Source organism: Dipteris shenzhenensis, chromosome 1, assembly GCF_047967505.1.
Source record: "Dipteris shenzhenensis isolate YYH24624 ecotype China chromosome 1, Dip_SZ_1.0, whole genome shotgun sequence".
NCBI lineage: Eukaryota > Viridiplantae > Streptophyta > Polypodiopsida > Gleicheniales > Dipteridaceae > Dipteris > Dipteris shenzhenensis.
Genome location: NC_141596.1, coordinates 45949421 through 45977176, shown reverse-complemented (window position 1 = coordinate 45977176; position 27756 = coordinate 45949421). Strand labels below are relative to the sequence as shown.

The window sequence follows — 27756 nt, the reverse complement described above, 5'->3', positions numbered from 1 at the left end:
ATTCAAGAGAGTCTCAAAGGCTTTTTGGGGAGAAGCAGTTGTGACAGCCACTTATATTCAAAACAGATGCCCTTCCAAAGCTTTGATTAATGTGACTCCATTTGAGGCTTTGTATGGCTTTAAGCCAAATGTTAGTCATTTCAGAGTTTTTGGCTCAGTGGCATATGCTTTGGTTCCAGATGCACATCGGACAAAGCTTGATGACAAGTGTGTCAAATGCATTTTCATGGGGTATAGCACTGAAAGCAGGGGATTTAGGCTTTATAATCCCGCTACCAGGATAGTAATAATCAGTAGAGATATTCTCTTTGCTGAGAATGAGTGCATGAAGCCCGCTAGTGCAGACTTGCCACCATACAATGACACCTCTTTGGACATCATCCAGTTTGAGGATGATGAGACGGAGTCTCCTAATGCTTCCCCTTCTACTTCTCATAGTTCAAATGGCTTGCTACATGTTGAGCATGGCTCTGCCTCAAATGTTTCGGATTTGCAGCCAATTAATGAGAATAGACAGCCTCATGTTTGGAGGCATTATTAACGTCGTGAGGCCACTAAAGATGTTGATGCAGCTCCGAGTGGTACAGCAGAGAAATCTATTCCACGTTGGGCAAGGTTGACCATTCAAGATGCTAAGGATCAGCCAACTTTGGGGAAAACCAGGGCCAGCACTCAAAAAAATAAAAAAAAGGTCAATTTTGCTTTGATGACCTCAGTGATGGAAGCTGAAAATGAGCCTCAGAGCTTCAAGGATGCTCAGCATAATCTGGCATGGTAGAAAGCTATGGAAGCTGAGATTAAATCCATTGAGAAGAATGCCACATGGGACTTGGTTGATGCACCCATTGGGAAAAATGTGGTTGGCACAAAATGGATTTATAAGGTGAAATACCATTCAGAGGGCATAGTTGAGAAATACAAAGCCCGTTTGGTTTCCAAGGGGTATGCACAAGAGGAGGGGATAGATTATGAGGAGACATTTGCTCCAGTGGCCAAGATGACCACCATTCATTCCGTCATCTCTCTTGCTGTGTTTTATGGTTGGTCAATGTACCAAATGGATGTCAAGACCACTTTCCTCAATGGAGATCTTAAAGAGGAGGTCTATGTACATCAACCCAAAAGTTTTGAGGTGAAGGGACAAGAGCATAAGGTATGCAAGCTCAAAAAGGCTCTATATGGGCTAAAGCAAGCACCTCGTGCGTGGTATCAGAAGATACATCAGTTTTTGCTGTCCCAGGGCTTCGTAAACACTGATACAGAGCCAAATCTGTATGTTCTGCAGCAAAAATCAGAATTGGTCATGTTGGTACTATATGTGGATGACATCATACTCACTGACAGTGATTTGCAGCAAATTACAGCAGTGCAGTCTACTTTATGTCAAAACTTTGACATGACAGATTTGGGCCTATTGCATTATTGTCTTGGCATTGAGTTTTGGTAGACCCATGATGGGATTTCTATGTCACAGACAAAGTATTCGAAGGGGTTGTTGCAGAAATTTAAAATGGAGAATTGTAAGCCTGTGGCTACTCCATTGGAAAAGGGACTCAAGTTGAGTAAGCATGATACTGCTGAAAAGTTTGATGGCACTTTGTACAGGCAGTTGGTTGGTGTCACGATCTGTGACGTATTCCTTTCTCTATTTCTAGACTTATGGATGGTTTAATGAATGGACACTTGTGGAAGGGTATGCCCTTTCGACGGGACACTTGCCCTTTCGACGGGACACTTCGTAATGAGGCACAACCCTTCACAAGAGACATCCTATTGAAGAGACATTTCTATTGTAATGTACCCTCTCATCAAGGGTCACACCCTTCACAAGGGGTACACACCTCTTCATGCACATACCCTTTGGAGTACACACCTTTTCATGTGTGACTCTTCACTCTCTATATAAGAGAGGCCCAATTGAATGGATGACAACAACATCCACCCTACAGATATTCAAGCAATACAGTTATTCCTTATTCTCTGCTATTTCAATCTCCTTTATGTTCCTTAGCACATTTCTAAATATAGTAAATCTGGATTTCTTACAGTGGTATCAGAGCAAAATTCGCTCCTGCCAGTAGGAAATGCCTCCCCACCTTCTAGCGCCGATCTGATATATCTTTTCCGCCAGAAGGTTATCTGTGCACATTGTGCATGGAAGAGATGGAGAGGATGAGCGTAAAAATTTTAAGCGCCAACCCTGCCTAAAGTCATCTATGGCCTCTCCATCTCCCTCACATCACAAGTTGATGTGAATGGACACGACAAAAATCGTGTCTTTTCAGGTGCTTGGGCTGTCCCAAAACCAAGGGACGCACCTTTTCCACCATGGGACACACCTTTTGGTGACGAGTCTCGACTCCTCACTCAAGAGACACACCCCATCGTGGACAAAAGGACATACCTATTCATGTAGGGACATTCCTTTTAAAAACAGGGACACACCCCTTCATGAAAAGGTGCACCTATTCCAAGGGTCACACCCCTTCGAATAGGCACACCTTTTAGGCCCCAAGTACCTACAAAAGGGTACCTAGAGGGGTAAAAAAGGGAAAAAAAATAAACCCATCCCCTACCCTTAGGTTACCCTAGCTACCTAGAGTTAACTAAACCCCCCCATTTAATTTTTGGGGCAACTAACCCTTTAGACAGCCCCAACGAAAAGTCGCATCTTTTCCCCAACGAAAAACTGCAACGTACGGAATTCCTGGCAGCCTGCGCAGCACCAGCCCTGCACGTACGGACTTACCTGCAGCCTGCGCCAGCCATCGTCCTTGCCGTACAGTCCTGCGCAGCCTGTGCCGTACCATCCGCCAGCCTGCACGTACAGTTGTGCAGCCCTGCACCAGCCCTGCACTAGCCCTGCGCCGTACCATCAGCAGCCTGCACCATACAGCCTGCACAGCCCTACGACCAGCCCCTGCGCATTTCATTTGGCCTCTCCAGCACACAGCCTCCCCTCCTGCGCAGTCCTTGCCAGCCAAGCCTTCGCTCCTGCCTTTTCCTGCGCAGAACAGCCTGGGAACTGCCTTGTGCTTCGCCATTGCCAGCCTGCAGCCCCCGCTTGTTTCGCCATCTTTGTCCTGTCAAATCAGCACCAGTTGCAGCCTCCTCGCGTGATGAAGACCGCCTGTTAACAGCCCGGACCAGACAAGCCTCGTTCTCTACTCGCAAACCACTGCAACATGGATCTCCGGACAGCGATTTGCAGCCTTCTTCTACGCAACAATTTGGCAGATTAAATTATTGCCAGGTGGAGTCTTTCCAATCTTCTTTTAAGGATTCTCTTCCCATTAACAAATTACAGCAAATGAAAGAATCTCCCTTAAAGCATGGAAACCCCTGGTAATTCACCCGGCATTTCAAGGACACCTCAGGCATCAGTTACCACACAATATCGTGTTCAAATTGCACAGCAAGCCCATTTCGGAGCTTTTGCATCTTGGGTCTTCTGTGTCACGTGCCCTCCTAGTGATTTAGACCACATCCTCTACCTTCTGCGTGAGGCACCTCAGTTGCATTACTTCCTCAGCACAGTACAGGTTGTGTTCCACGAGGCACGAAGATACCCAGAACCCGATATTCCTCAAGAGTTTGCTGTCCATCTTTGGAGAGAATTTTACCCCTCACCTTCGGCATCTCCAGGGTACTCTCCACCTCCTTCAGCTCCCAGATGTCCTCCTCTACAGGTTGTACCTTCTCCAAGTCAGTATTTACACTCTGAAGGCACTCCTTCTCTTGGATATCCTCCATTTCCGACAGCAGCTCCCTATCCCTTCTCAGATCCGTGGACTCTACTACCTACTCCTGTCCTCTCACGAGTAGTAACACCACTTTCGGCATCACCAGTGTTACCTCAAACAGGACCTCCTTTACCAGACTTCCACGGGTGGTTCCATCCTGCCTCGCCTGCCCCCTCCAACATGAGCAACCTCAGGGAGCAGCCCGAATCTTCTTCCAGGAATGGTAGAAACTAGAGCGCAAGTTCGTGCTTTTCTCACAGGGATCTCCGATATGTCGCAACGCTCGCGTGAAGCCTCTCCAGAGATCAAAGACTCAAGTCCAAAAAAGACCCCTGAAGTCAACGTACAAGGCGAATCACTATTGCAACTTCAAATTTCCCAGCTTCAGGATAGCATCTCCGACTTGGTCCAGAAAGTTCAACAACTTCAAGATTCTCGAAGTACCACACATACAGAGGATGACGTGACGCAACCAGACGACTATGCGGATTCATTCCCACCAGAGGCAGAAAACACTGAACTACGTGCCCTCTACCGATTACTTCAAGCTTCCAAAACTAAAAGACTTGACATCAAACTTCCAGAAGCCTACACTGGTCAACGTAATCGCCGAACAGTTGACCAATGGCTCGCAAAAATGCGCATGTATTTTGACACTGTTGACCTCACTGAAGGCAAAAAGATCGCCTTGGCTGCCTCCCTCCTGAAGGATACAGCTTTTCTATGGTGGCAAAGACGCTTAAAGGCAAAAGTGTGTTAACATGGGAACGTTTTGAACACGTGCTCCGTAAGCAGTTTATACCTGCCAATGCGGACTTCCAAGCACGTTCAAAACTCCGACAGTTGGAGCAAACGGGTTCCCTGTCTTCCTCCTAACCACAGTTAGTTCACTAACTACGGTTACATCTCTCAGTTCACCACATTGGTGCTGGAGATTGATGGTTTAACTGAGGATGATCGCCTTCATGCTTTCATCTCAGGCCTAAATCCCTCGTTACGCATTGATGTCCTTAAAGCAAACATCACCACCACAGATGGCGCTATTGCTTACGCAGAGCGCATTACAGATTTCCTAAACACAGGGAAGCAGAGTGCTAATCGCACACAGAACTCTCCTCTGGCCAAAGGTGCTCGCCCTCAAGATAACACCAGGTTTCGAAAAAACTTTGGTAATCAAGGTCAGCGACAGTCTCAAGATCCCCAGAAGCCTCAGAAATCATTTGCTGGATTCCAACAGAAGCACCCCTCCAAGGATCGCGCTTCTTCTTCTTCACAAAGTCATTACAGACATCCCCAACATAAAGGTGCGGCCACTGACAAGAAGAACAACTCCAGCACAAAAGGACTTTGTACCATCTGTACAGGCGACCATAGATGGTTCGATTGTCCCAAGCGACCAAAGCAAAATTCCAATATGGAACCTAGCACTCCCCAAAGAGAAGATGCTACCTCAGCACAAGACAAGAAAGGCAAAGCTATTCGAATGGCGAATACCATCCACCTGAGCCTTGCCAGCAACCCCGAACCTTCCCTGGCCACTCAAGTACTTTGTGTTCAAGGATCGATTCGTGGAACAACGGTCACCATCCTCATCGATAGTGGCTGTTCTCATAATTTCCTAGCCAGTTCTGTGGTCGATAAACTTCGGTTGACCTCCAGTCCTAGTCTCATGGACTATCAGATTGAACTCGCAAATGGAACAACTTTCTTGTGCAACACCAAGATTAAAAACTTGTCTTTTCGCATCCAACATTATACGGACAAGTTGAACTTCGACGTTATGCCTCTTTCTCGGTACGATGTCATACTTGGACAACAGTGGCTCTACAACTATGATCCATCAATCAATTTTCGTAGCCATACTATCCAGTTTGTCCACCAGGGAAAACTTATTGAGCTAACTGGTTCTAGGGACTCTCCTTCAACCCCAGTTGCCTCTGCCCCTACAAGTAAAGAAGTGGGTTCGTAAACGTCAAAGTAAAGACTTCACTTCTGTTGGTTACGGCAGTAGAGGAGACACCAACAAAGGATCCTCCTGCGTACCTCAACCAACCTTTTTTCCAGCCTTACCTGGATATTTTTCCACGAGAATTGCCAAAGCAGTTACCACCTCGACGACCAGTGGATCACCCAATCGAACTTATTCCTGGCAGTAATCCACCGTCGAAACCTCCTTATCGGGTTTCTTACACTCAAAATGAAGAAATCCAAAGACAGGTCACCGAACTACTCGACAAAGGTCACATTCGGCTCACTCGCAGCCCTTTCGGATCTCCTGTACTACTTGTGGAAAAAAAGAACAAGTCACTGCATCTCTGCATCGACTACCGAGCCCTCAACAAGCTCACTATCAAAAACAAGTATCCATTGCCTCGCATCGATGACCTCTTCGATCAACTTCTACACGCAACACAATTCTCCAAGATTGATCTTCGTTCAGGTTATCATCAAATTCGCATACGAGAAGGCGATGAGTACAAGACAGCTTTTCGAACAAAGTATGGACACTATGAATATTTAGTCATGCCTTTTGGGTTAAACAATGCCCCGGCCACATTCATGACATTAATGAACGACATCTTCAGGCCTTTCCTCGATAAGTTCGTCATTGTTTACCTCGATGACATCCTCGTTTTCAGCAGATCCCTACATGAGCACAAACAACATCTACACCAAGTTTTTGAAGTTCTCCGCGCAAATTCTCTCTACATCAACATTGAGAAGAGTGAGTTCTTCAAGACCCAACTCGAATATTTGGGACATGTTATTTCCGCTCAAGGCATCTCTGTGGATCCCAAGAAGGTCAAGGTAATCCGAAACTGGCCTACTCCTAAGAATATTCATGATGTCCGCTCTTTTCTCGGATTGGCAAACTTCTACCATACAAAGGTCTATCAGTTTTCCGAAATCGCAGCTCCTATGTCCGAATTATTGAAAAGCACAGCAATTTTTCAGTGGCTTCCCGAAACAGAGTATAGTTTCCAACAACTCAAGCAAGCACTCACTACCACACCAGTTATGGCTATTGCTGACCCAAACCTTCCATTTGAGGTCATGACCGACGCTTCCAACATCGCTACAAGAGCAGTCTTGATGCAAGAAGGCAGAGTTATTGCTTTTGACAGCCATAAACATTCTGATATCCAAACCCGATATCCAGTATATGATAAGGAGTTTCTTGCTGTTGTACATGCTTATCGCTCTTGGAAACATTATCTCATGGGAGCCGACTTTGTGGTCAAGACAGACCATCACTCTTTAAAGTATATCTTTACTCAGCCAGTCATGAACGCTCGACAAGCACGCTGGGCTGAGTTTCTGGCCAACTTTCACATGACCATTGAGTACATACCAGGACTACGCAATGTAGTTGCAGATGCTCTCAGCAGGTTACCTCTCGCATCAGCCATGGTAATCACTACATTGTATGTGGATGTTCCGAATTCATTCAAAGGAAAGTATTTCAATGATAAAGACTTCGGCACCGTAGTACAGACCTTCGACTTCCGAACAGCAGATTTTCTCATCCTATTCTTATACAGACGACAATCTGTATTATCAAGATCGCGTCTGTGTACCACATGACAAGGATGTTCAACGTCTTTTGTTAAAAGAGCATCATGTAGTTCCTTATGCTGCCCATCCACGCATCAACAAGACTTATCGGTTACTCAGTGCAACATACTACTAGCCTTAGATGAAAAGCGACGTCATCAAAATGGTTACATCTTGCTTCTCTTGTCAACAAATGAAAGCAAGCCGACGACTTCCAACAAGACTTCTTCAGCCTCTTCCAGTTCCAACTGAAAGGTGGGAAAGTATTTCCATGGATTTCATTACAACACTACCACGATCCTCCAGAGGTAATACTCAGATTATGGTAATTATTGATCGATTGTCCAAAATGGCACACTTTGTTGCTTGCAAAAGCAGTGCACAGGCTCCGAACATAGCCAAGCTCTTCATACAACACATCTTCCGACACCATGGATTGCCCAAGAATATCATATCTGACAGAGATCCTAAGTTTACTAGTCACTTTTAGATTTCACTGTTTGAATCTTTGGGTACAACTCTACTGTTCAGTTCAGCCTACCACTCTGAATCAGATGGCCAGACTGAAAGAGTCAACCAAGTTCTGGAAGAAATGCTTCGACATTATGTTCAGTCACGCCTAGCAGCTTGGGCAGAGTATCTACCACTCCTTGAGTTTGCTTATAATAAGTCTTTCCATAGTGCCATCAGCATGACTCCGTTCCAAGCAGCTTATGGACACACTCCGATTATACCAACGAATTTTGTACTTCAACATCGCGTGGCCCTAGCTGATCAACTGGTTCAAGAAATGCAAGACATTCTACTGCAAGTCAAGGATCATATGCGAAAAGCGCAAGAGCGGTATCAACGGTCTGCCAACAAACATAGACGTCACCTAGAATCTAACACTGGTGACATGGTGCTATTATTTGTAGCCCCACATCGCTATAAGATGGTTAAGTCTGTGTTTCCTAAGTTGCGACCAAGATACTATGGACCTTTCCGGATCGTCAAGAAAAATTCACCTTTAAGTTATAAATTGGAATTACCACCATCATGGGGTAAAATCCATCCAACATTTCATATTTCTTGGCTCAAGACGTACATTCCAAGCGATGAAGCAGTTCCTCCTGCAGGTGATTATGTCCCAGAAATCGAAGACGACGATTATGTTCTCCTTATTCATGAGCGTACTTTGGACCATCGACAGCGAGAGACTCGACATCGACTTATCACGGAATTCCTTGCGACAGATGGTCCACTACTGGCTATTGCTTCTCATTGGGTTTAGCCTGTATCTCATGGCTTAGTAAGAAGCAAGAGTGAGTCTCTCTTTCCTCCAGGATGGCAAAGCAAACTCTATCTTCTGTGACAGCCAGAGTTGCATTGCCGTAGCCAACAATCCTGTCTTTCATGCTCGCATGAAACACATTCAAAATCATTATCATTATGTATGAGATTGTATTTCTGATGGCTTCATTGATCTCATCTATTGTCCACCTGAGGACAATGTAGCAGATATCTTCACCAAAGCCCTGTCAACAGATCTTTTCTTACAACATCGACATGGCTTGGGGATCAGAGACATTCTCACAATGTCAAGGGGGGTTGTGAAGTGATTCACAATGACATTATTTTCATGTACTCCCATAGGTTGCATATCCATCTGGATGAATTTGTGTAACCATGGTACTTTAGGTTGTTATACAACTACTCTAATTCCTACTGAAGATCACAGGAGAAGCACCGAGTTATTCCACCCAGCCAAATCCTGCTGAAGCGTGAGAACTCATCAGAGAATTCAAAAAAACCAAAAACATACGTGAACACCATCTCCTTCTCTCACTAACTTCAGCAAGCCCCATCTCCCTAGATGGATCTAGATGCCACATGTCATCCATATAGGGCCTTCTTAATGCAACATTTCATCCCTCTCCTGGGATGCGTTAATTCCTTTGCCCCTAGGCACATTTCTTGCATTAGGCCCTTAGCCTTAGATCCACCTAGTCTGGTGCTATCAACCCTCACCTAGGACCTTGACATTAATTCCCTCTCGATCATTTACATGAAGCGCAAAATAAATATATTACAATTATAGATCCTTTAGGGGAAATGTCGACTGATTCTTCCGAGGTCATGCTACCTCGGCTAGAGCGTAACATTCCTTCCCTCTTTAGACATCAGCGTCCTCGATGATAAAGTCTGGGAACACTCTCCGCAACTGATACACGGATTCCCAGGTAGCTTCGGATAGAGGCTAACCATGCCATGCAACCAACACCGTGGGTATCTTCCGATTTCGTATTTGCATTGTTCCTCGGTCCAGGATTCTTGTTGGTTTGCGCCTTGCAATATCCTCTATCTCCTGAAACAAAACCACACCTTCGATTAATGAGTCACCTGTATGTAAAAATTTCTTTAAGCGCGAAACATGAAAAACCGGGTGCACCTTACACCCCTGTGGCAATTCTAATTTATAGGCTACACTGCCTATTCTCTTTAGAATTAACCACGGCCCACAGTATCGAGGTGATAACTTAGCACACTCTCCTGAAGTCAACGACTTCGAGTGCGAAGGGATTCTGAGAAAAACTTTTTCTCCTTCTTCAAATACTCTTATAGACCGATTTTCATCCGCATACACCTTGGCTCTATCCATAGCCTGTCGGATATTAGCTCTCGCAAGTGCTAGCATCTCCCGCATCTGAACTATAAAGTTCGCGGCACTAGGCACTTTCTGAGGTACTCCAACTATAGTCGGATTGACTGGTCTCTATAACCATAGTTCAGTTCAAACGGACTGAACCCGGTAGATGAATGCTTCCTATCATTGTAGGCAAACTCCAACAATGGCAACCACTTGTCCCATGTATGTTGCCTCAATGACACATATGCTCTCAGCATATCCTCTAAAGTCTGGTTGACTCTCTCCGTCTGACCATCCGTCTCAGGATGATCCCCACTACTCATTCCCAACTCAGTCCTTAGTGTCTCGAATACCGCTGTCCAGAAATGACCGGTAAATCTGACATCTCGGTCTGACACTATGGATCTAGGCAATCCATGCAGACGAAATATATGTCTAATAAACAAATCCGCCACTTGCGGGGCACTAACAGACTCTCTAGTCGGAATGAAGTGAGCCATCTTGGTTAGACGATCAACCACCACAAGGATAGAATTGTATCCCCCTTGTGTTGCAGGTAGCCCTACAATAAAATCCATGGAAATGCTCTCCCACTTACTTAGTGGTATTTCCAAGGGCTGTAAAAGTCCGGGTGATTTCACCCGCTCGGCCTTACTTACCTGACACGAGAAACACCGTGTCACATATTCATGAATATGCTTTTTCATCTTTGGCCAAAAGAAATCTCGCCTCACGAGATCATATGTCTTCTCGACACCTGGATGTCCCGCACACGGGCTATCATGGCATTGTCGAATGACTCTCTGCCTGAGATCATTCTGACCAGGTACTACAACCTTGCCATTTCTAACCAGCATACCATCCCTTATGGTATATCTTGCATAAGTTTGGCCTTTTCTGGATGCCAGGTCATCCTTTTCACTTTCCCCGGGTTTTAACACATGAGCCTTAGGCCATAAGCTCTAGACAAACTCGTCCACCTTTTGAGTTTCTCTGATCTCGGTCATTAGAGCACTCTCTAATACCGTGAAACTCAGGTTGTGCATAATGCGAGACAACGCATCAGCAACCTTATTGTCTTTTCCTCTTCGGTACCGAATCGTTAGATTAAACTCCTGCATGAGCTCTGCCCACCTAGCTTGGCGGCTCCTCAAGTCAGGCTGTTTACAAAAATATTTCAGAGTATCATGATCTACATCCACATAAAACTCTGAACCATACAAATAATGCCTCCATGTTTTCAAAGCATGGATAACAGCATACAACTCCAATTCATGAGTTGGCCAATTCCTTTGAGAGGGAGAAAGCTTCTTGCTTTCAAAGGCTACTGGCCTTCCCTCTTGAAGGAGGACTGCTCCTACCGCAATGCCACTTGCATCGGTTTCTAAGAGCAACGGTTTCTGGGGATCAACTATTTTTAACACCGGTCCTGAGACCACAGCTTGTTTTATGGTGTTAAAACTTTCCTGTTGATTCTGTCCCCAATTAAAAGGTACTTTATCTGAGGTCAGATCAGTCAATGGCGATACTATTCCGGAATATCCTTTGATATGCCTTCTATAAAACTGGACAAATCCCAAGAATGATCGCAACACGGTCAGACTCTGAGGGATTGGCCAAGTTAGTATCGCAGCCACTTTCTTCGGATCCATTTCTACCCCCTGTGGAGTAATTATGAACCCTAAATACTCAAGCCTAACCATACACAGTATAGTTTTCTTCTTATTCACATAGAGACTGGCTTTCCTCAAAGTACTGAACACTATTCTTAAGTGTTCATGATGCTCAGTAACACTTTTACTGAATATCAAGATATCGTCAATAAAATGTACTACGAACTTTCCAATATACGGACGTAGTAAATCGTTCATAAGCATGACGAAGGTCGCTGGAGCATTGGTAAGTCCGAAGGGCATTACCAAAAACTCATAATGACCAAACCTGCTCCTGAAAGCGGTTTTATGCACATCCTCGGCTCTAATCCGAATCTGATGATAGCCGCACTTAAGATCTATCTTGCTGAAAATCACGGCTCCATGTAATGCATCTAGCAAATCATCAATCCGAGCCATCGGATACCTGTGCTTAACAGTGATATTATTCAATGCTCTGTAATCTATACAGAGGCGAAACGTATCATCCTTTTTCCTCTTTAATATCACTGGTGAATCAAAAGGTGGGAAACTTGGTTGAATCTGCCCCAACTTGAGGTATTCTTCCAGTTGCCTACGCACCTCCGCTTCTTCAGTAAAACTCATTCTAGAGGGAGGTCTATTTACAGGTTCTGCCCCCGGGATTAGTTCAATCTTATGTTGAACTTTCCGCTCTGGAGGTAACCCATAAGGTAGTTCATCCCTAAAACATTCAGAGAACTCCTCTGTTATAAGATTAGCCAGCTTGGCCATCTCACCACTTTGCGTAACATCAGTGCTAGCCGAAGACTCATCCACCGGCTCTACCGATGCTGTGCAAAGGAATAAAAACTCTACTTGAGCCTTTCTGATTTCCATCACGGAAACCAACGGTCCCTGAGGTATATCTTTTTCACCTCGCAAGACATAAAGCACATCATTCATCTTGAATTGATATACGTGCTTTTTCCAATCAATGGCTGGATTCTTCCTAGAATGCCACGCCATACCCAGGGCTATATCTGCATGAGCAAGCTTGGTCATTTCAAAATCAAGCTTCTCAGCATAGTCCTGAATACGAAGTTCCAACTGGGTAACCCTTTGGTCCCATACTTCAGTTGAACTTCCATCTGCCATCCTAACTGTATACGCATAGTCAAATGGACTTGTCTTTAATTTCAGCCTCTTCACGAGCTTGGAGTTAATCACATTGTGAGTTGACGCTGAGTCAAACAACACAATGACATCATGACTGGCCACTTGCCCTTTCATTTTAATTAACTCCGTATCATTGAAGGCTGTATACCCCATTGCTGCGGGCTTAGATAGGATGTTATCAGGTGCACTCGTCACTAACTTAGCAACAGATACACATAACAAACAAGGTACTAACCTCTGAGAAGATCCCGCTAGCTGAATCTGCATCTCTTCCGCTCTGGGACTTCCCTGCATCTCCACATCGCACTCTGAGATCACCATCTCAGCCATCCGACGATCTTTATTACGTGGACAATCCCTCCACTGATGAGGTTGAAGGCAACCAAAGCACAAGCCTTCTCTCCTCGCTTTTTCCCTTTGTTCTGGGTTCAAGGGAGACTTAGACCAGCTGCCATTGGGGTTACTTTCCTCTTCACTCCAATGGTGGTACTTGGTTTAGGAGTTTCAGCCGGTCTCGCCTGCTTGGCTTGACCACTCGGCTGCGAACCACTCCCTCTACTAGCCCACTTCTTCTTAAACCCAGATTTCTTCGGATACCCATACTGGGTTCCGACCTGTGCAAACCCACTTGGCTTGCTGCCCTTGGCATCCTCGTAGTTCAGGGCTATAGCTATTGCATCATCTAGCGTGTTCGCGTACTTAGCCCGAACTTCCATTTTTATTCGATCATTCAATCCAAATATGAAATCTTTCACTTGGATTGATTGAGGCAGGGGTTCATCAACCTTCATTACACTCTCTCGAAACTTATCAGTGTATTCTGCCACTGATAAATTTCTCTGACGAAGGTTCCTATATTGATCCCAAGCTCGGGATGCTTCGTCAGGAGGTAAGAAGTGTTTCCTGAACTCTCTTTTAAACCCCTCCCAGGTAGTGGATGCTATGCCATCTTTTTGTTGTTTGATCCACCACCGATCCGCTGCCTCACTAAACATATGGGTGGCCTCAAGGATCTTTTTGATGTCATTTCTGATCTCACAAATGCCGAACGCCTCGTCCCATTTGTGTAACCAGGTCTCAATGACATCGGAGCTACGGTCGTTCATCCAACCAGAATACTTTTCCGGTCTGTAATTGGTAATATTTGGCACTTTAGCCTTCCTAGGCTCGACCGTATGGACACTAGAGACTCCAGTTCCATTGGAGCCTTTCCCTTCTCTTCTCGAGAAGGTCTGGCAGACATACTCTGCAACGCTCTCCTAAGTTCAGATTGCCCTACGTTGGCTTGTAATTGCTGCGCTAACAACTGTTGCAAGGCATCCTCCAGCAATGCAATCCTGCCAGATAAAGTGTGAGCTACTGGGCGCGATCCCTGCTGGGTCGGCCGGACTCCTGACTCACCAGGGTCCCTTCTGGAAGCCCCTTCTTCTGCTTCCATTCCATTCAATGGGCGTTTTGTTTTGTTTTATTTTTTTATATTTTTTTTATTTTTTATTTAAAAACACCGCTAGAACACTGTATTTACACACTTACACAATTCAGGGTACTGACCCTCTGACACAATTCCCTATACTAGGGAATACCTGCAATCTGACATGCACACTAACTGGGCCTTTGACACAGGCATATAACCAAATACCAATCTTCCTATACTAGGGAAATTTCTGTAAGTTAACTCAGACTGAAGTATACAGGCATCTGCACAGGCATAATCTGTCCCTATAGCATCGTAGACTGTAAACTCTTATGCAAGCGGAGCATCAACAAACTAAATCAAGAGAAGAAAACACAGAATTGACAGAAGTGACAGAGAGCCCCTTGGTCTATGAACTCGGTCCCCCCAGTTAGATCCGCTGGATATTCACGAATACAAATGTCCACGAAGCCTGCTCTCTGATCGAAGTCTGTCTGAGGGAATCAATCGAAAACTGTCACGGGTTGAGGTAGCCAGATATCCCGAAGCCTGTGGGCCCTATGCCTTCGTGCTCCAACCAATCTCGCTAATCTGTCAACCGCTCCAGATCACCGCCTACGTGCTCGCTGCCCAAATCTTGACTACGGGCCCACTGCTCGTCGATTGGCGCTCCACGCCTATCGTCCATCCAACTTGAGTTTCGTCACAGCCTTACGATTCCATGCTGCTGCTGCTCGCCGCTCACGAGCTGCTGCTGCTCGTTCCAGCACCTCCCCTTGGACTTTCCGCTGATCAACGTCAACCACCAACTATCAACGTCGAAGGGCCTTACAGGATAAACATCAACAGTCTCGTCGATTCCTTCCTTTCTTGCGCTCTGCGATAGCTTGCGTAGACCAGTGCCTAACGATGCATAAACCAGTTGTTCATCATCACATCTCAATCAGCGTCGATCCCGTCAGGGAATCAACCGCACATCATCAGTCACCAGGGCGGTCCAGTCCCGCAACTCGAGCTCACGTTACCCTGCTCATCCCGTTCGTCCAGCTTCCTCGTGGCAGTGCGGGATGACCACCGCTCGAAATCCTTCTGTCGCAGGTCGTCCATCCCTTCTCTAATTCCAAGCCTTGTGCTCTGATACCAATTGTTATACAACTACTCTAATTCCTACTGGAGATCACGGGAGAAGCACCGAGTTATTCCACCCAGCCAAATCCTGCTGAAGCGTGAGAACTCATCAGAGAATTCAAAAAAACCAAGAAAACATACGTGAACACCATCTCCTTCTCTCACTAACTTCAGCAAGCCCCATCTCCCTAGATGGATCTAGATGCCACATGTCATCCATATAGGGCCTTCCTAATGCAACATTTCATCCCTCTCCTGGGATGCGTTAATTCCTTTGCCCCTAGGCACATTTCTTGCATTAGGCCCTTAGCCTTAGATCCACCTAGTCTGGTGCTATCAACCCTCACCTAGGACCTTGACATTAATTCCCTCTCGATCATTTACATGAAGCGCAAAACAAATATATTACAATTATAGATCCTTTAGGGGAAATGTCGACTGATTCTTCCGAGGTCATGCTACCTCAGCTAGAGCGTAACATAGGTACTGCAGGGTACACCTGAGATGTTTCCAGGGTACTTTCAGCCATATCTTTGAGGGGGGGTTTGTAAGAGATTACAAAGATATGGTGTTGTAGGCATAAAGTCAACCTTATGGTTGACCAGTAGTACTTGGGTACTATATATACCAAGTACTTATATTGTTTCATGTGAACATTTCTATTGGAGCTTTCTTGTGTGTGCACTCTTGCTCACTTGTGTTCACAACCTGTCTCCAGTTTGTTCCTACAGAATCTTTATCCATGCTACCTTGTCACTAAAAGAGACTTGTCTCTCTTGATCCCATTCAACTTGCAGTATCTTCTCCTTGAGGCAATCGATTTTATCTTTTGTATATTTCCCTTTGGCAAGACAATCCTTTGGCGATCCTACCACATGTAGGATCAGCTAGTTATTCATTCTAGCTCCGTATTCTTTCACTTCCACAGAGTTCAGCTTTATTTACCTTGCTGTTCACATCAACAATCATTTCTTGCTTCATAACCTACACTTGATTGTTGATCGTTTCTTGAAGAGTAGAAAGAAGCTGTGGAGATGCATTACATTTGTGTAATACTCCTTTGATAGCTTCTTGCTTTCCATTACCTTCCATGTCATGAACTCTCTTTTCTAGAGCTACAAGTCGGAGCTTGAGCTCACAAACTTCCTTTTGTAGATAATAAATATGCTCCTGCCGGTCGTAAATAATCTTCTATCTTTGCTGTGTTGTTGCATAGGGGGTAGCAGCTGCAATGGTTGAGTGAAAAACCTTTCTGGATGGGATCAAAGGGCAATCTCATGCCGGAAACACATCATGCACGGCATGAGAATAAACACCCTAAACGGGTCAAAAAAAGCTCCTCAGAGAGAACTAGAAAAAACCAAGGTTGAGGCAGAAAGTGCCACCTCAACCCTCTACAAAAAACTTTTGAATCCATCTTTCCTAAAAAAGACAAAGCTGATACACAAGAAGCCACTCAAATGTCTATTAAATACATCTTCAAGAATTACAATATGTCAAGTTTCATTGGTTGGCCCATGGTGGCCGTTTGACTATGCTATTGCATGAAATGGTCTTTCCAAAAGCATAGGTTAATCTTTTTAACCTGTAGCTAAGGGCCATTATTTTTTAGTTTGATAATTTTTCCTCAATTGGGGAGGTACACATCAGTCTTTCCATCAATGGGCCACCCTATTGCAGACGTGGGATCCCCCCCTACCCTCTTTATTAAATCCTCCACCTCCACCTTCCCCCTCCCCCCCCCTTCCCCCTCTTCACCTCCCTTTTCATAATGCCTTGTGTCTGGGCTTCTTAACTCTTGACTACACCTCCCCCTTCCCTGCCCCTCCTTTTCAGCCCTCTTGCAATCTGATCATTCTTATTTGCAGGGCCTATTCAGGACAGGATGGATTAATTTACATTACTCTAGCCTTTCTTTTTTTTCAAGGGCATCAAATTTTAATTTTGGAAAGAGAGCTCCAACCTTAGCAGCTTCAAGGTTCACAGCATTGTGAACTTCTTGCTGTAAAAGTACAGCACCAGCACGTCGCAGCAATTGCTGCACACTTGGAGGGAAACGGCTAATTCCATCTTCTAGCCTGGGCCAGGACATATTAGCACCTTCAGACACCACAGATGACTTCTGACCTCCAGGTTGCAGCATTATCACAGCAAAGCCCGTTGGAATGGAAACAGTTTTAAAGTAGTCCATTCGAACGCCACAAGCAGTTAAAGCATTTTGAATCAGTGATCCATGCCCATCCCTTCCAACCTGAAAAACAGAGATATGAAAGCCTCATAACAGCATATGTTTATGATAAATTAAAATATCAGACTAAATTCTGATGTACAATATCATACAAATTTTTCAAAGCAAACCGGATTCTGGAAATACAAGCACAAGCCAAACAGATTCCAAAGAAAGTTTGCATGATTGTCAAACAATTACATAGCTTTTGGTATACATGTTTTTAAGGGGCTAGGACCATGTCCACGAGCTCCAACAAGCATCCTGAATCATGAGGAAACAAATTGGGCCAAATGGATGCAGAAGCAAGAGAAACTCTCTAGCAAAGGGCATGAAGTGTCCCAGCACCAAACAAGCCTTCCCACTTGCAGCATTGCTGCTTAGAACTGTCTGTAAATCATCCCATTGCTCAGTCCCTGTCCATACATCAGTATGCCACCACCATTCATACCTCTATACACTGCACGTAAAGCCATACGGCAGCTGTACAGCTCTCCCTGCACTACCTCCATACTTCCGTCTGTACATTGTCTGTAAAACCGTACGAAAATTGTATGGTTCTTTCCTGCCTCTTCATCTGCTCCATCAATGCATCACCATCCATACACTGTTTGTACAACTGTACAACGATTGTGCAGTGTCCTCCTGCCTCCTCATCTTCTCCATCACACACTCCCTACACCTCAGCCTCCTCGTCCGTATCTCCGTACAGCTCAGCCTCCCCGTCTGTACCTCCGTACAGTCGTTCAACCTCCGTCACTCAGCCTCTCCTTCCGTACCTTCGTACAACCAGCTGCTCAGCCTCTCCATACAGCCTGCACCGTACAACCCGTCCGTACAGTACAACTCGTACCGTACAAAACCGACCATACCTTTGGCGTACCTCGATCCGTACCACATCCTGCAATCGTACTCCCGTACCTCCCCCCATCAAAACCTTTCCATTCCTCCCGTCTGTACCTAGCCCTAGCCCTAGACCTAGTCCTAGTCTTCCCTAACCCCAAGTTGGGCTAAACCCCCAACCCAACCCAGGAGTTAGGTTAAGCTAGGGGGTTCAACACACAGCCAATTATGGACTGGCCTACCCTCTCCTCCAAGTCCCCCTCAACTCCCTCAACTCCTTCAACATCCATCAGGACTCGATACTCTACAGTTGCAGCCATGACACCCTCTCCATATGCACGGAATTACCAACAAGAAGGCTCAAAACGACCCATCCTTGGGCAACAAGATCATATTTTTTATCTGCAGCAGGCAGTGAGAGAGCTACGATTGGAGCTGGCAGAAGTAAAGGCCTGACTTCACATTCTGGAAGGGCCTAGTAAGCAGGCAGTAATTGATGAGGCTGTAAAATCTTGTAAGGATTCCCCCCCCTACCCCGCAACTAGTCTCTACAATCAAAGATCTTGTTCACACTGAAGTACAAATTGCTAAGAAGGAAGTGATTGTGGAAGTGGACAAGAAAGCAAGTAAGTCTGATATTCAAGCAGAGATTAAAGAACACGAAGCTAGATGTGATAATGCACTAAAGATTAGAATAGGGGGACTCCCAGAAGATTGGTACAAAGAGAAGGACACGTATAGTGAAATATTGACAAAGATCAAAGCAAGCTTGCCCAACATTGAATGATGATGAGTAGGATGACGACGACTTCAGGCCAGCTTCTATTTTGCACTATAGAGGTCATGCAATCCTTACTCTGAAGTCAAAAGATATGCGGCTCAAGCTTCTTCGACAATCTTACAAGTTGAAGGGTACCAAAGTATGGATAGCAGAGGAGCTTACACAAGCTCAACTCAAGATTAAGGCAACTGAATTAGCTAAAGTAAGGGCTGCCAGAAAGGATGGAAAATGGGCAGTTTAAGAGAAGTACTTCATTAAGTATGAATAAAAGCCGTAGAGCAAGCTCAAGTGCGGGAGTACATCATGTCAAGCATGAGAAAAAACAGCTCAGAATGAGCAAACAAAAATCCCGGGTGGCGGCTGAAAATGCCACCTCATCCCTAAAGGAGAGTCAGAGAAGAAAGGACAATCCTTCTAGACTCTAAGAAAAGCAACCCTCCTAGCAGTGGCAGTCCAGGAGGTTCCCTGTATGTTCACCCAAATGGCCATCAAAGTGTGTATAGTATTTGCCCACATACTCGCCATAGTCTGAGAAGGGTGAACTTGGAGTCCTCCAAAGCCTCTGTACATCTGGCTCTCCAAATATGCCATGCTATGATACTAGCCAGAATCTCCCAAGATGTGTCTACACAAGCATGGGGAGCTCTGAATGGAGTAAACGGAACATCCTGGAGGGAGCATGACTCCACAAGATGTCATCGAACAAAGAAAGCTGTATCCATGCATGTCCCTCAAAGAAAGCCTGTGGACCAGTGGGTGACAACCAAGCAACTGATCCCTAGGTCATGAAGAAGGGTGCTCTATGAAAAGTGCAAAGTATCCTAACAACACCCTTCCAAACTGTCCTCGCCTGAGTGCACTCCTAAAGGCAGTGCTGCACTGACTCAACTAATGGATGGCATCGAGGACATGTAGAGTCAGCCCCGAACATGGATCGCCACACGTTCACTGCAATCCCTCCATGAATAGTAAGCCAAATGAATAACGTGATTTTCCTATTCCTGAGGGATTTCCTCCTCCAAAAGTTTTTTTGCATCTCTGCAGAAATCTGAAAAGTATCCCAATGAGGAGCTCTAGAGGGCCTCCAGCCCCTACAACTGAGCTGGAATCTCCTGGCATTTCTGACCGTGTAACGAAAGAAGGGGATGCTCTTTTCTCGGTGCCTTGCAACTATCCACTCCCATTCCCCTGGATCCCGCTGCAAGGATCTAATAGGGGAACCTCCATATAGCCAAAGCCTCCAAGATCCAATAGCCAGGAGAACGGCGGGGTCTGGATCAAGATACCATTGTGAGTCTCTACCCATCTCCATGTATCCTGCAATCCTGATAGGCTGAAAAGGAGCCTCCAAAAGAATGTCCTTTGAAGATCTGTGGAGTCTGCCTCTTGCATGAACCTGAAAGACAAGGGTATCCTCATGTGCATCTCGCAAGGCTATAACCTGTAGAGGGATACTTGTCCTCGAAAAAGCCCCCAACCAGGTGGACTCAGAAATAGGCAAATGGTATGTATCCATCCACTCCACTGGTATGGTTGCATCTATCAGCTGCATCCTGGCTGCACTTCCTCTAAGGTGACTAACTGAACGAGCTCTTTGATCCTCTGGAAGCATCCTGAAAGCTTTCCAAGCACCCACCATGGATGCAGGTCCCAACTCCCATCTAGACCACTGTATATAATGTGACATGCCCAGTGTCTGCCATGCTCATCTAGTATGCAATCATTCCACATGACAGGCTGCCTGTCAATCTCTTCACGAGAGGAGGGTGGAACTCTCCGAAGAGTACTTCTGAAACTGTCCCAAGCTTTCAAAATGGCAGCCATGAGAGGGAAAGTAGGAGATCTGAGATAGGCTGACGTAAAGATCCATCTAGGGCTGTCCATCCAATCTCCTCCCTGAGAAGGTATACATGTCTGTATACTGCGTAAGAAAAAATCCTTCCAAGGCTCCTGACCAGGCATCAAACCTCTGATCACCATCTTGCAGAGCAAGGCTCTACACTGCAAGTCTGAATCAACAATATTGAGGCCCCCTTCCTCAGTGGGTAGAATAAGAGTCTCCCAAGCCACCCTGGCGATCACATCTGAAGTGCCATCTAATCCACTCCACAAAAAATTCCTAATAGGTCTCTTGAGCTGAGTTGTAGATCGGCACCAGCGAGAGTAAACAAACCAGGCTGTAGCCAAGAGTACCTGGTTTACAACCACCACTCTGGATGCAAGGTCAAGTCTGGCCGAACTCCAAAATAGGAGTTTCCTCCTGATGCTCTCCAACACGGGAGCGAACTGTTGTGCTAGAGAAATGCCCACCCCAACCTAGCATCCAAGATACCTGATGGAGACACCCCTCTGAATCCAAGTAAATCCAATATCAGCACCCCAATCTAGAGTGTCCTCATCACTAATCTAGAAACCATTGGATTTGTTCCAGTTAATGTGAGTCCCTGCTGCAATGCAAATAAATCCAAGGCTGTCTTGAAAGAGGTGAGTGTCTGTGGAGTGGCATCCAAAAAAATAGCTGTGTCATCTGCCAACTCACTGTCCAGCAACTCCTCTTCCTGTCTCAACAGAAGTCTCAGCCCAAAAATATCAGCTTGAGCTCTAATATAGATGCTCATAGCTTCAGCCACAAATAAGAATAGAAAGGGGGCTAGAGGGTATCCCTATCGGACTGATTTGGATATCTGAAACCTGTCTTCCCTAACTCCACCAATGAGTACTTGCTGACCTGTAAAGAGCAGAAAGCCCTCTAATCCACAAATCTGAAAATCCAAAGCGAAGAAGGGTTCCCTCTAGAAAACCCCAATCTACCCTATCATATGCTTTTTCGAAATCCAGGAGTGGAATTGCCAGTTGATGGCCCTCATGCATAGCCCACTCAAAAGCCTCCCAAAATGAGTATATTATAAAAAATGCTTCTGCCATGGACAAAGCATGTCTGTGTGTCATGTATAAGATCTGGCAGGAAGGGCTGCAATCGCAAGCTGATGGCTTTTGCCAAGATCTTATACAAAGTGCCTAGTAAGGTGATCGGTCTCCACTGAGACACTAAATTTCTGCAACCTCCTTTTGGGATAAGATGAATGAGACCCTCGAAGACTGAGTCCGGCATCTCACCTAAGTCCCAAACGCCCTGCAGGGCTGAGGTGATGTAATCCCCAATCTGATTCCAAAAAATGATAAAAAAAGGCACCTTCTTGTCTCTTCTCGGGTCTCTTGTGCAAAAAGTTTGTATGCCACAATTGTTGATGGAAATGCAAAGCTTTTTTGCTCTTCCAAAGCACAAAGAACAACCTTCAGAAAACCAGAAAAACACAACCAGTCACAACCAGAAGCTTCATTCATTCCACTCCAATTCTGATGGTGAAGTCATTCTCTGACACCATTGAAATGAATGCCTCTTGAATTTCACTCCAGTTCTCATGGTAAAGTCCTTATCTAATACCATTGAATTAGCAAACACGGTCACCTTCATCCAACCGAAGACTAAGAGACGAGCTGCTTGAATCACCGTATGAAATTCACCACCTACATAGAGTTCCTCGAGCTCACTCTCAAGCAAATATAGGTCATGGAAAGGTCAACAGCCTAACCCTAGCCCAGTAGACATCTATATCCCGTACCATGGACATCACCTTCACAAGGAAGGTATTAGGCTACCTTGCTAGCCTACCATGCCTACGGCCAAGATCCACAATCCATGTACTCAATAATGAATGTCCATAGCCAAGTGCTCATGCCAATATATAGCCTAGGCCAAGGCCAAATGTTTTTCACCCTTTGAAACTCTAATTCAGATAACCTTAGCCCTAGGGTCTTCCACCCTAGGCTACTAACCTTGCCATCTAGGGTCTCCCCTACCCCTAGGGCTAGCTATTGGCAACCCATGATTAGCCAAGAATGTAACAATACATCAATCTTACAAAGTCTATCGAGCATTGCCTATGGGAGTGCAGCCAGCATCATTTGGGCAATGGTAGTTGGGCTTACGGGAAGGCTTTGTATATCACTTGGGGATTAGTAGCTTGGCTCTTGTTGATTGGACCTAAGGTTTTCTAAGAAAGCTAGGAAACCTCATGGGTTTTTAGGATGCAGTCCCATCTACTCTAATTTGGGTATTGTTTCTTTCACTTAGTAAAGGCCTGCAAATGCATTGGTAAACACAAGTTGGGAGATCATTGCTAGCATCATTGTTTGACACATTTGGAGCGCCAGATGTAGGAACACACTTGACAAGGTGCAAGTTCACCCAGCTCAAACCTTGGCCAGCATATGGACATATATTGTGCACACTTTAATGCCGCAACACAAGGAAGCAGCGTGCAAGAGAAAGGAGAGGAACCTTAGTGGGCACCAATGAGCTTGCTAAGAATTGCTTAGGGCTATTTGTCATTATCTATAGTTCATTCTCTTACATGGCTATGTCTTGCCTTTTCATCTTGTTCTCTTTCCAATAGAACAATGTCTTTTCATCTTGTTCTCTTCCCTATATAACAATGAGTACATCCAAGCTAGTGCAATTATCCAAGATGCACCAAAGCAGTCAAATTTGGGGAAAAAATCCATTAGTAAAACAAAGAAAAATTGTCAAAGATAATTGCTTCACATAAGTCTCTTTAATAATGATGCTTAAAGTCCCTATCTTTCAAGAAAGTAGCACAAAATGGATAGGAGATTTTAGATTGGCACAAAAAATTATCATAGCAAGGAAGATAACTGGCATGCCCATTCCATGGACAAATTCCACACACAGATACACATTCAATTTGTCCATTCCATGGACGAATTCCACATATAGAGACAATTGATACCTATGCTAAAAGGCCAAATCCATAAAAGGGAAGGTGATAGAAGTTCAAATTAGACTGTTTCACTCAACCAAAACTAATTCCCCCAAAGCCATAACAAAGAATCAAATATAGGATCTACTTGAAAGAGCATAAGGAATTGCCTTGTCACCTTGCAAGTGACCTTAAAATCTTGGAACCTAATGGTGTTACTTGGCATTCTAGAAAGTGGATGATGAGGGGATGCAGGAGCAGTGTGCTACGCTCAAGGAGGTAGCTGGAATTCAAGAGCAGTGTGTAGTGCTATAGAGGAGGAACAGTGCAGCAACAAGCCAGAAAAGTACATATTCAAAGTGTGGAAGGAGGGACCTGAACAGCACCAGAAAAGAACCCAAAGAAAAAAATTCCACTTGGACCAATCTACCACAAATCACCCTGCCAATCAGTTTGATAAGGAAGCACTAATAAAGGCCCCTTTTGAGGCTAATCTTTCTTAATGAAGAAGAATCATTAGACACTTGGCACCCCTTCAGGAGCATTCTCATTTGTTGGAATGATGACAGCTGCTAATATTTCCTTATTATTCTGCCACATGTCCCTTTTTGGAACTAGTATCCATATTTAATCTTAGGAGTCTGCAAAGGGAGAGAGGCTACAGAGTGGTCAAGGAGGCAGCTAACCATGGAATGATTTTAATTACTCAACCCCTGGTGCTTCCTTTGCTGTCTACAAGAGTTTGCCTTTGTGCCAGCACCTATAAGCCCATGGAAAAGAGAACATTTGATCTCACTATCAAATAAGCCTATTGTATTGCAACTCTTATTGCTCTTAAACCATGAAAATAGCCATACGGTGGCTCTAGACTACCTAGCATACCCCTAAAATTACCTATATGACCTATCAAATCAATCTATAGCCTTGTTGTAGCTCCTATGGATCGAGCTATGGATGCCATTCCTACCATTAGCCCATCCATGCTACCTAATAAACTAGGCTACAATATGAGAACTGCAGAGCCATAGCTAAGCATGGAGCATGAAGTTCATGGAGCACATGCCATTGCCATAAAGATTCTTTTAAAAAAGGAAAAAAAAAGCAAAATTAAAACCCTGAATGACACCAAACATAGAGCTAGTTAAATAAGTGTTCCAATTTCTGTTTCTTTCATGTCAAAAAGTTTCCAACGACATACATGATCCTTGTAGACTCCGTTTTCATCAACACCTTATTCAAAGCATCACCTTAAGGATCTCCATTTCTACATAAGAATGGAAAATTTCAATGGGCTGCCAAAAGGCAAGGTTGTTCTACATGATTTTTTTACGCTTAGAAACATGGTTTCCCACCATGGGTTATTCAAGCCACCTAGATGGCTCCAATTATACCATGTTTAATTAAACAAAAAATAATGAAGAACAACCTTTCCTTCTGAACGTTATCAATTTATTCCATTTTCCTGTAGAAACTTAACTTTGTTACAGTTGATGTTTTGAGTGAGCTACTGATGCAAGTAGGATATAATTTGATAAGAAACTGAATCGTTGTTGTAAAATGCTGCAAATTTGACAATATGATCATAGATGTACTCACACAAATGCACCCACAAAAATTTGTCATGTTAACCAGATTTCACTTTACATGTTGTGCTTGCCGTATGTATGGAACCCTTGAAAGGATGAATTCTGAAATAGCAGGCGGTGTTGCAGAAATTGGGAACACCCAAATATGCCTACTGATAACAAAAGATAGTGGTCTGAATTGTGGCTAGAACCCACCTGGTTAAGGGGGTTATGCCTCCCTTGAACGCGACCAAGAGAGGATCACTATGTATTTGTCCCATGGTTTCTGTGAATGACACTCTTGCAATCACCACGATTTGCTGGGGAAGACAAGCTGTACTTGCCATAAGTTTAATTTTCGTTTAAGGGAACAAATTTTGCTAAAAACTCCCCATAAATTTAACATCTCTATGTCATTTACAATCTCTAGAGGTAAGCCATGCAATTTGAAGACATGCTCCATGAGCTAAGATGCCACCTATGAAGCAATGTATGTAGACTTGGTTTGGATGAGATCACAACTTTTGCTAGCCACATATATGATGTTCCACTCTATATTACTGAAAGTAGAATCAATGAGCAATTCATGCTAATATGGACCACTTCCCAACAAAATGAAGTCCATGCTATATTGCCAGCTTGCAGTCCCTTCTTGGAGCCTTCCATGCAACTTGGACTCCAACCTTCAAACCTGGAAGCACCGTGGATTTCATCCTCAGGCCATCTTGGATCACAACCTAGGGACGTAGCTCTTGTAAAGCGTACACATGAGCCAATCGTTCCCATGGTGTCCTCTTGTCATTACTTTCGCCAAACAAGCGTATGGTCGAAACTAAATATTTGTTGAGAGGACATAATTCAAAAAGCCTCTATTGGTTCCGGTGCTGTTAAATTTTTTTATCAACATAAGGACATTGTGACGATCTTCATGAGAAAAAAAAAAGGATGACAAGAGTTGAGATAGGCATATGCCAAGATATGTGCTAGTAAGCGCAAATTCTCCCATGCATGCCGCTGCATTGGTGGCTGCCTGTTCCCCGTTTTTCCAAAAAAGCCTCCTGCCAATAAGCAAGTATAAAGGGGTCCTATGTGGTTGTCAGAGAGTCGAGAGAGAGGGAGAGAGTTAATTTACAGAAACTAGAAGAAGCCTTTGCCAATCCAAACCAATCAGATAAAGTTGTCGATTATCTCCCCATCTTCTTTTTGTTGCAAAACATATGTTAATCTTGTTCTCATTGAAACATGTAAAATTATTGTGCGTGGTTTGTCAGATCGATAAGCTCAGATTCGTTGGTCAGCCCAGCTCACGCAGAAAAAGTAAAGATCTTTTTGAAGATTTATATCTGTGCGTGGACCATTCATCGTGAATAGACTTAGCGGTTTGATCCTCTATAGGAGATCTTCAAGGCACATATATGGTGAGTAGACCATTCCGCCTAGGGAACGATCTGATCCTTATAGGATGAAATAGACCATCCACAATAGTAAAATCTAAAAGTCACATTGCCACGCCAAAATCCACCTAAAGAAAGCACGTACACCACGTTGGCATGCTATGTTTAAAGAAAATCACATTGCTCGTTTTAACTGAATCGTATGAAACATACCTGGCCCACAAAATACGTTGGGTAAGAAAGCCTCGCTGCGCAAGCGGCTTGATTTGCGCCTTTTCCTCCAGGAAGCGTCTGACCAGTTCTCGCGGGGAGTGTCTCTCCTGGTGAAGGGAGTCTATCGATTTCCACGTAAATGTCTGCATGCGCGGATCCAACAACCACAAGGGGGGCAGTAGGGAATCTGGGGGAAGTAGTCATGGTGAGGAGGTGGAAGTTTGAATGGGAGTATGAATGGGCGAGATCTGTGCGCTAACGGAGGTAGATGGAGCTAGAGATGGAAAGCGAGAGGGGATTGGATGATGGGAGTGATGGAGGAGGGAAAAGAAAAGGCGATAAGATGGAAAGAAGCGTGAGATGCATGCGGGCAAGGATGGCTATGGCGATGGGCTGGCAAACGCAGCTCAGGGAGTCGGCTGGCCAAGCAACAACAAACAAACAAAGAACAACGACAGTTATATAGTTGCTCCTGCCAATAATAATAATGCACCACCTTCATTCCATTCGCCTAATAATATTATTAGCCCCCTTCTCAGCTTTATTCACTCTCCTCCTCTCAAACCTCACTTCATTAGCCTACTACTATCTCACACCTCCATTCGGCTTAGAGAGGCGAGGCAAATTTTGTAAAGTAGAAAGTCCACTCAGTCTAGCCTCGCGAGTCCATGCCAATTCCATTGGGTTGACTCCA

General features: G+C 44.7%; 1 protein-coding gene across 1 annotated transcript in view; it reads right to left on the bottom strand.

Annotated features, from left to right (window-relative positions):
- Positions 1–27438, bottom strand: part of LOC147905931 (ribokinase-like) — a 78555-nt gene extending 51117 nt beyond the window's left edge. Inside the window, exons 1-2 of the mRNA XM_087382331.1 lie at positions 27063–27438; positions 17222–17509 (exon numbers count right to left, since the gene is read on the bottom strand). Coding sequence (XP_087238457.1) covers positions 17222–17509; positions 27063–27266 — 492 coding nt within the window. The 5' untranslated portion in view covers positions 27267–27438. The remainder of the gene's footprint in view (positions 1–17221; positions 17510–27062) is intronic.
- Positions 27439–27756: the final 318 nt, after the last annotated feature.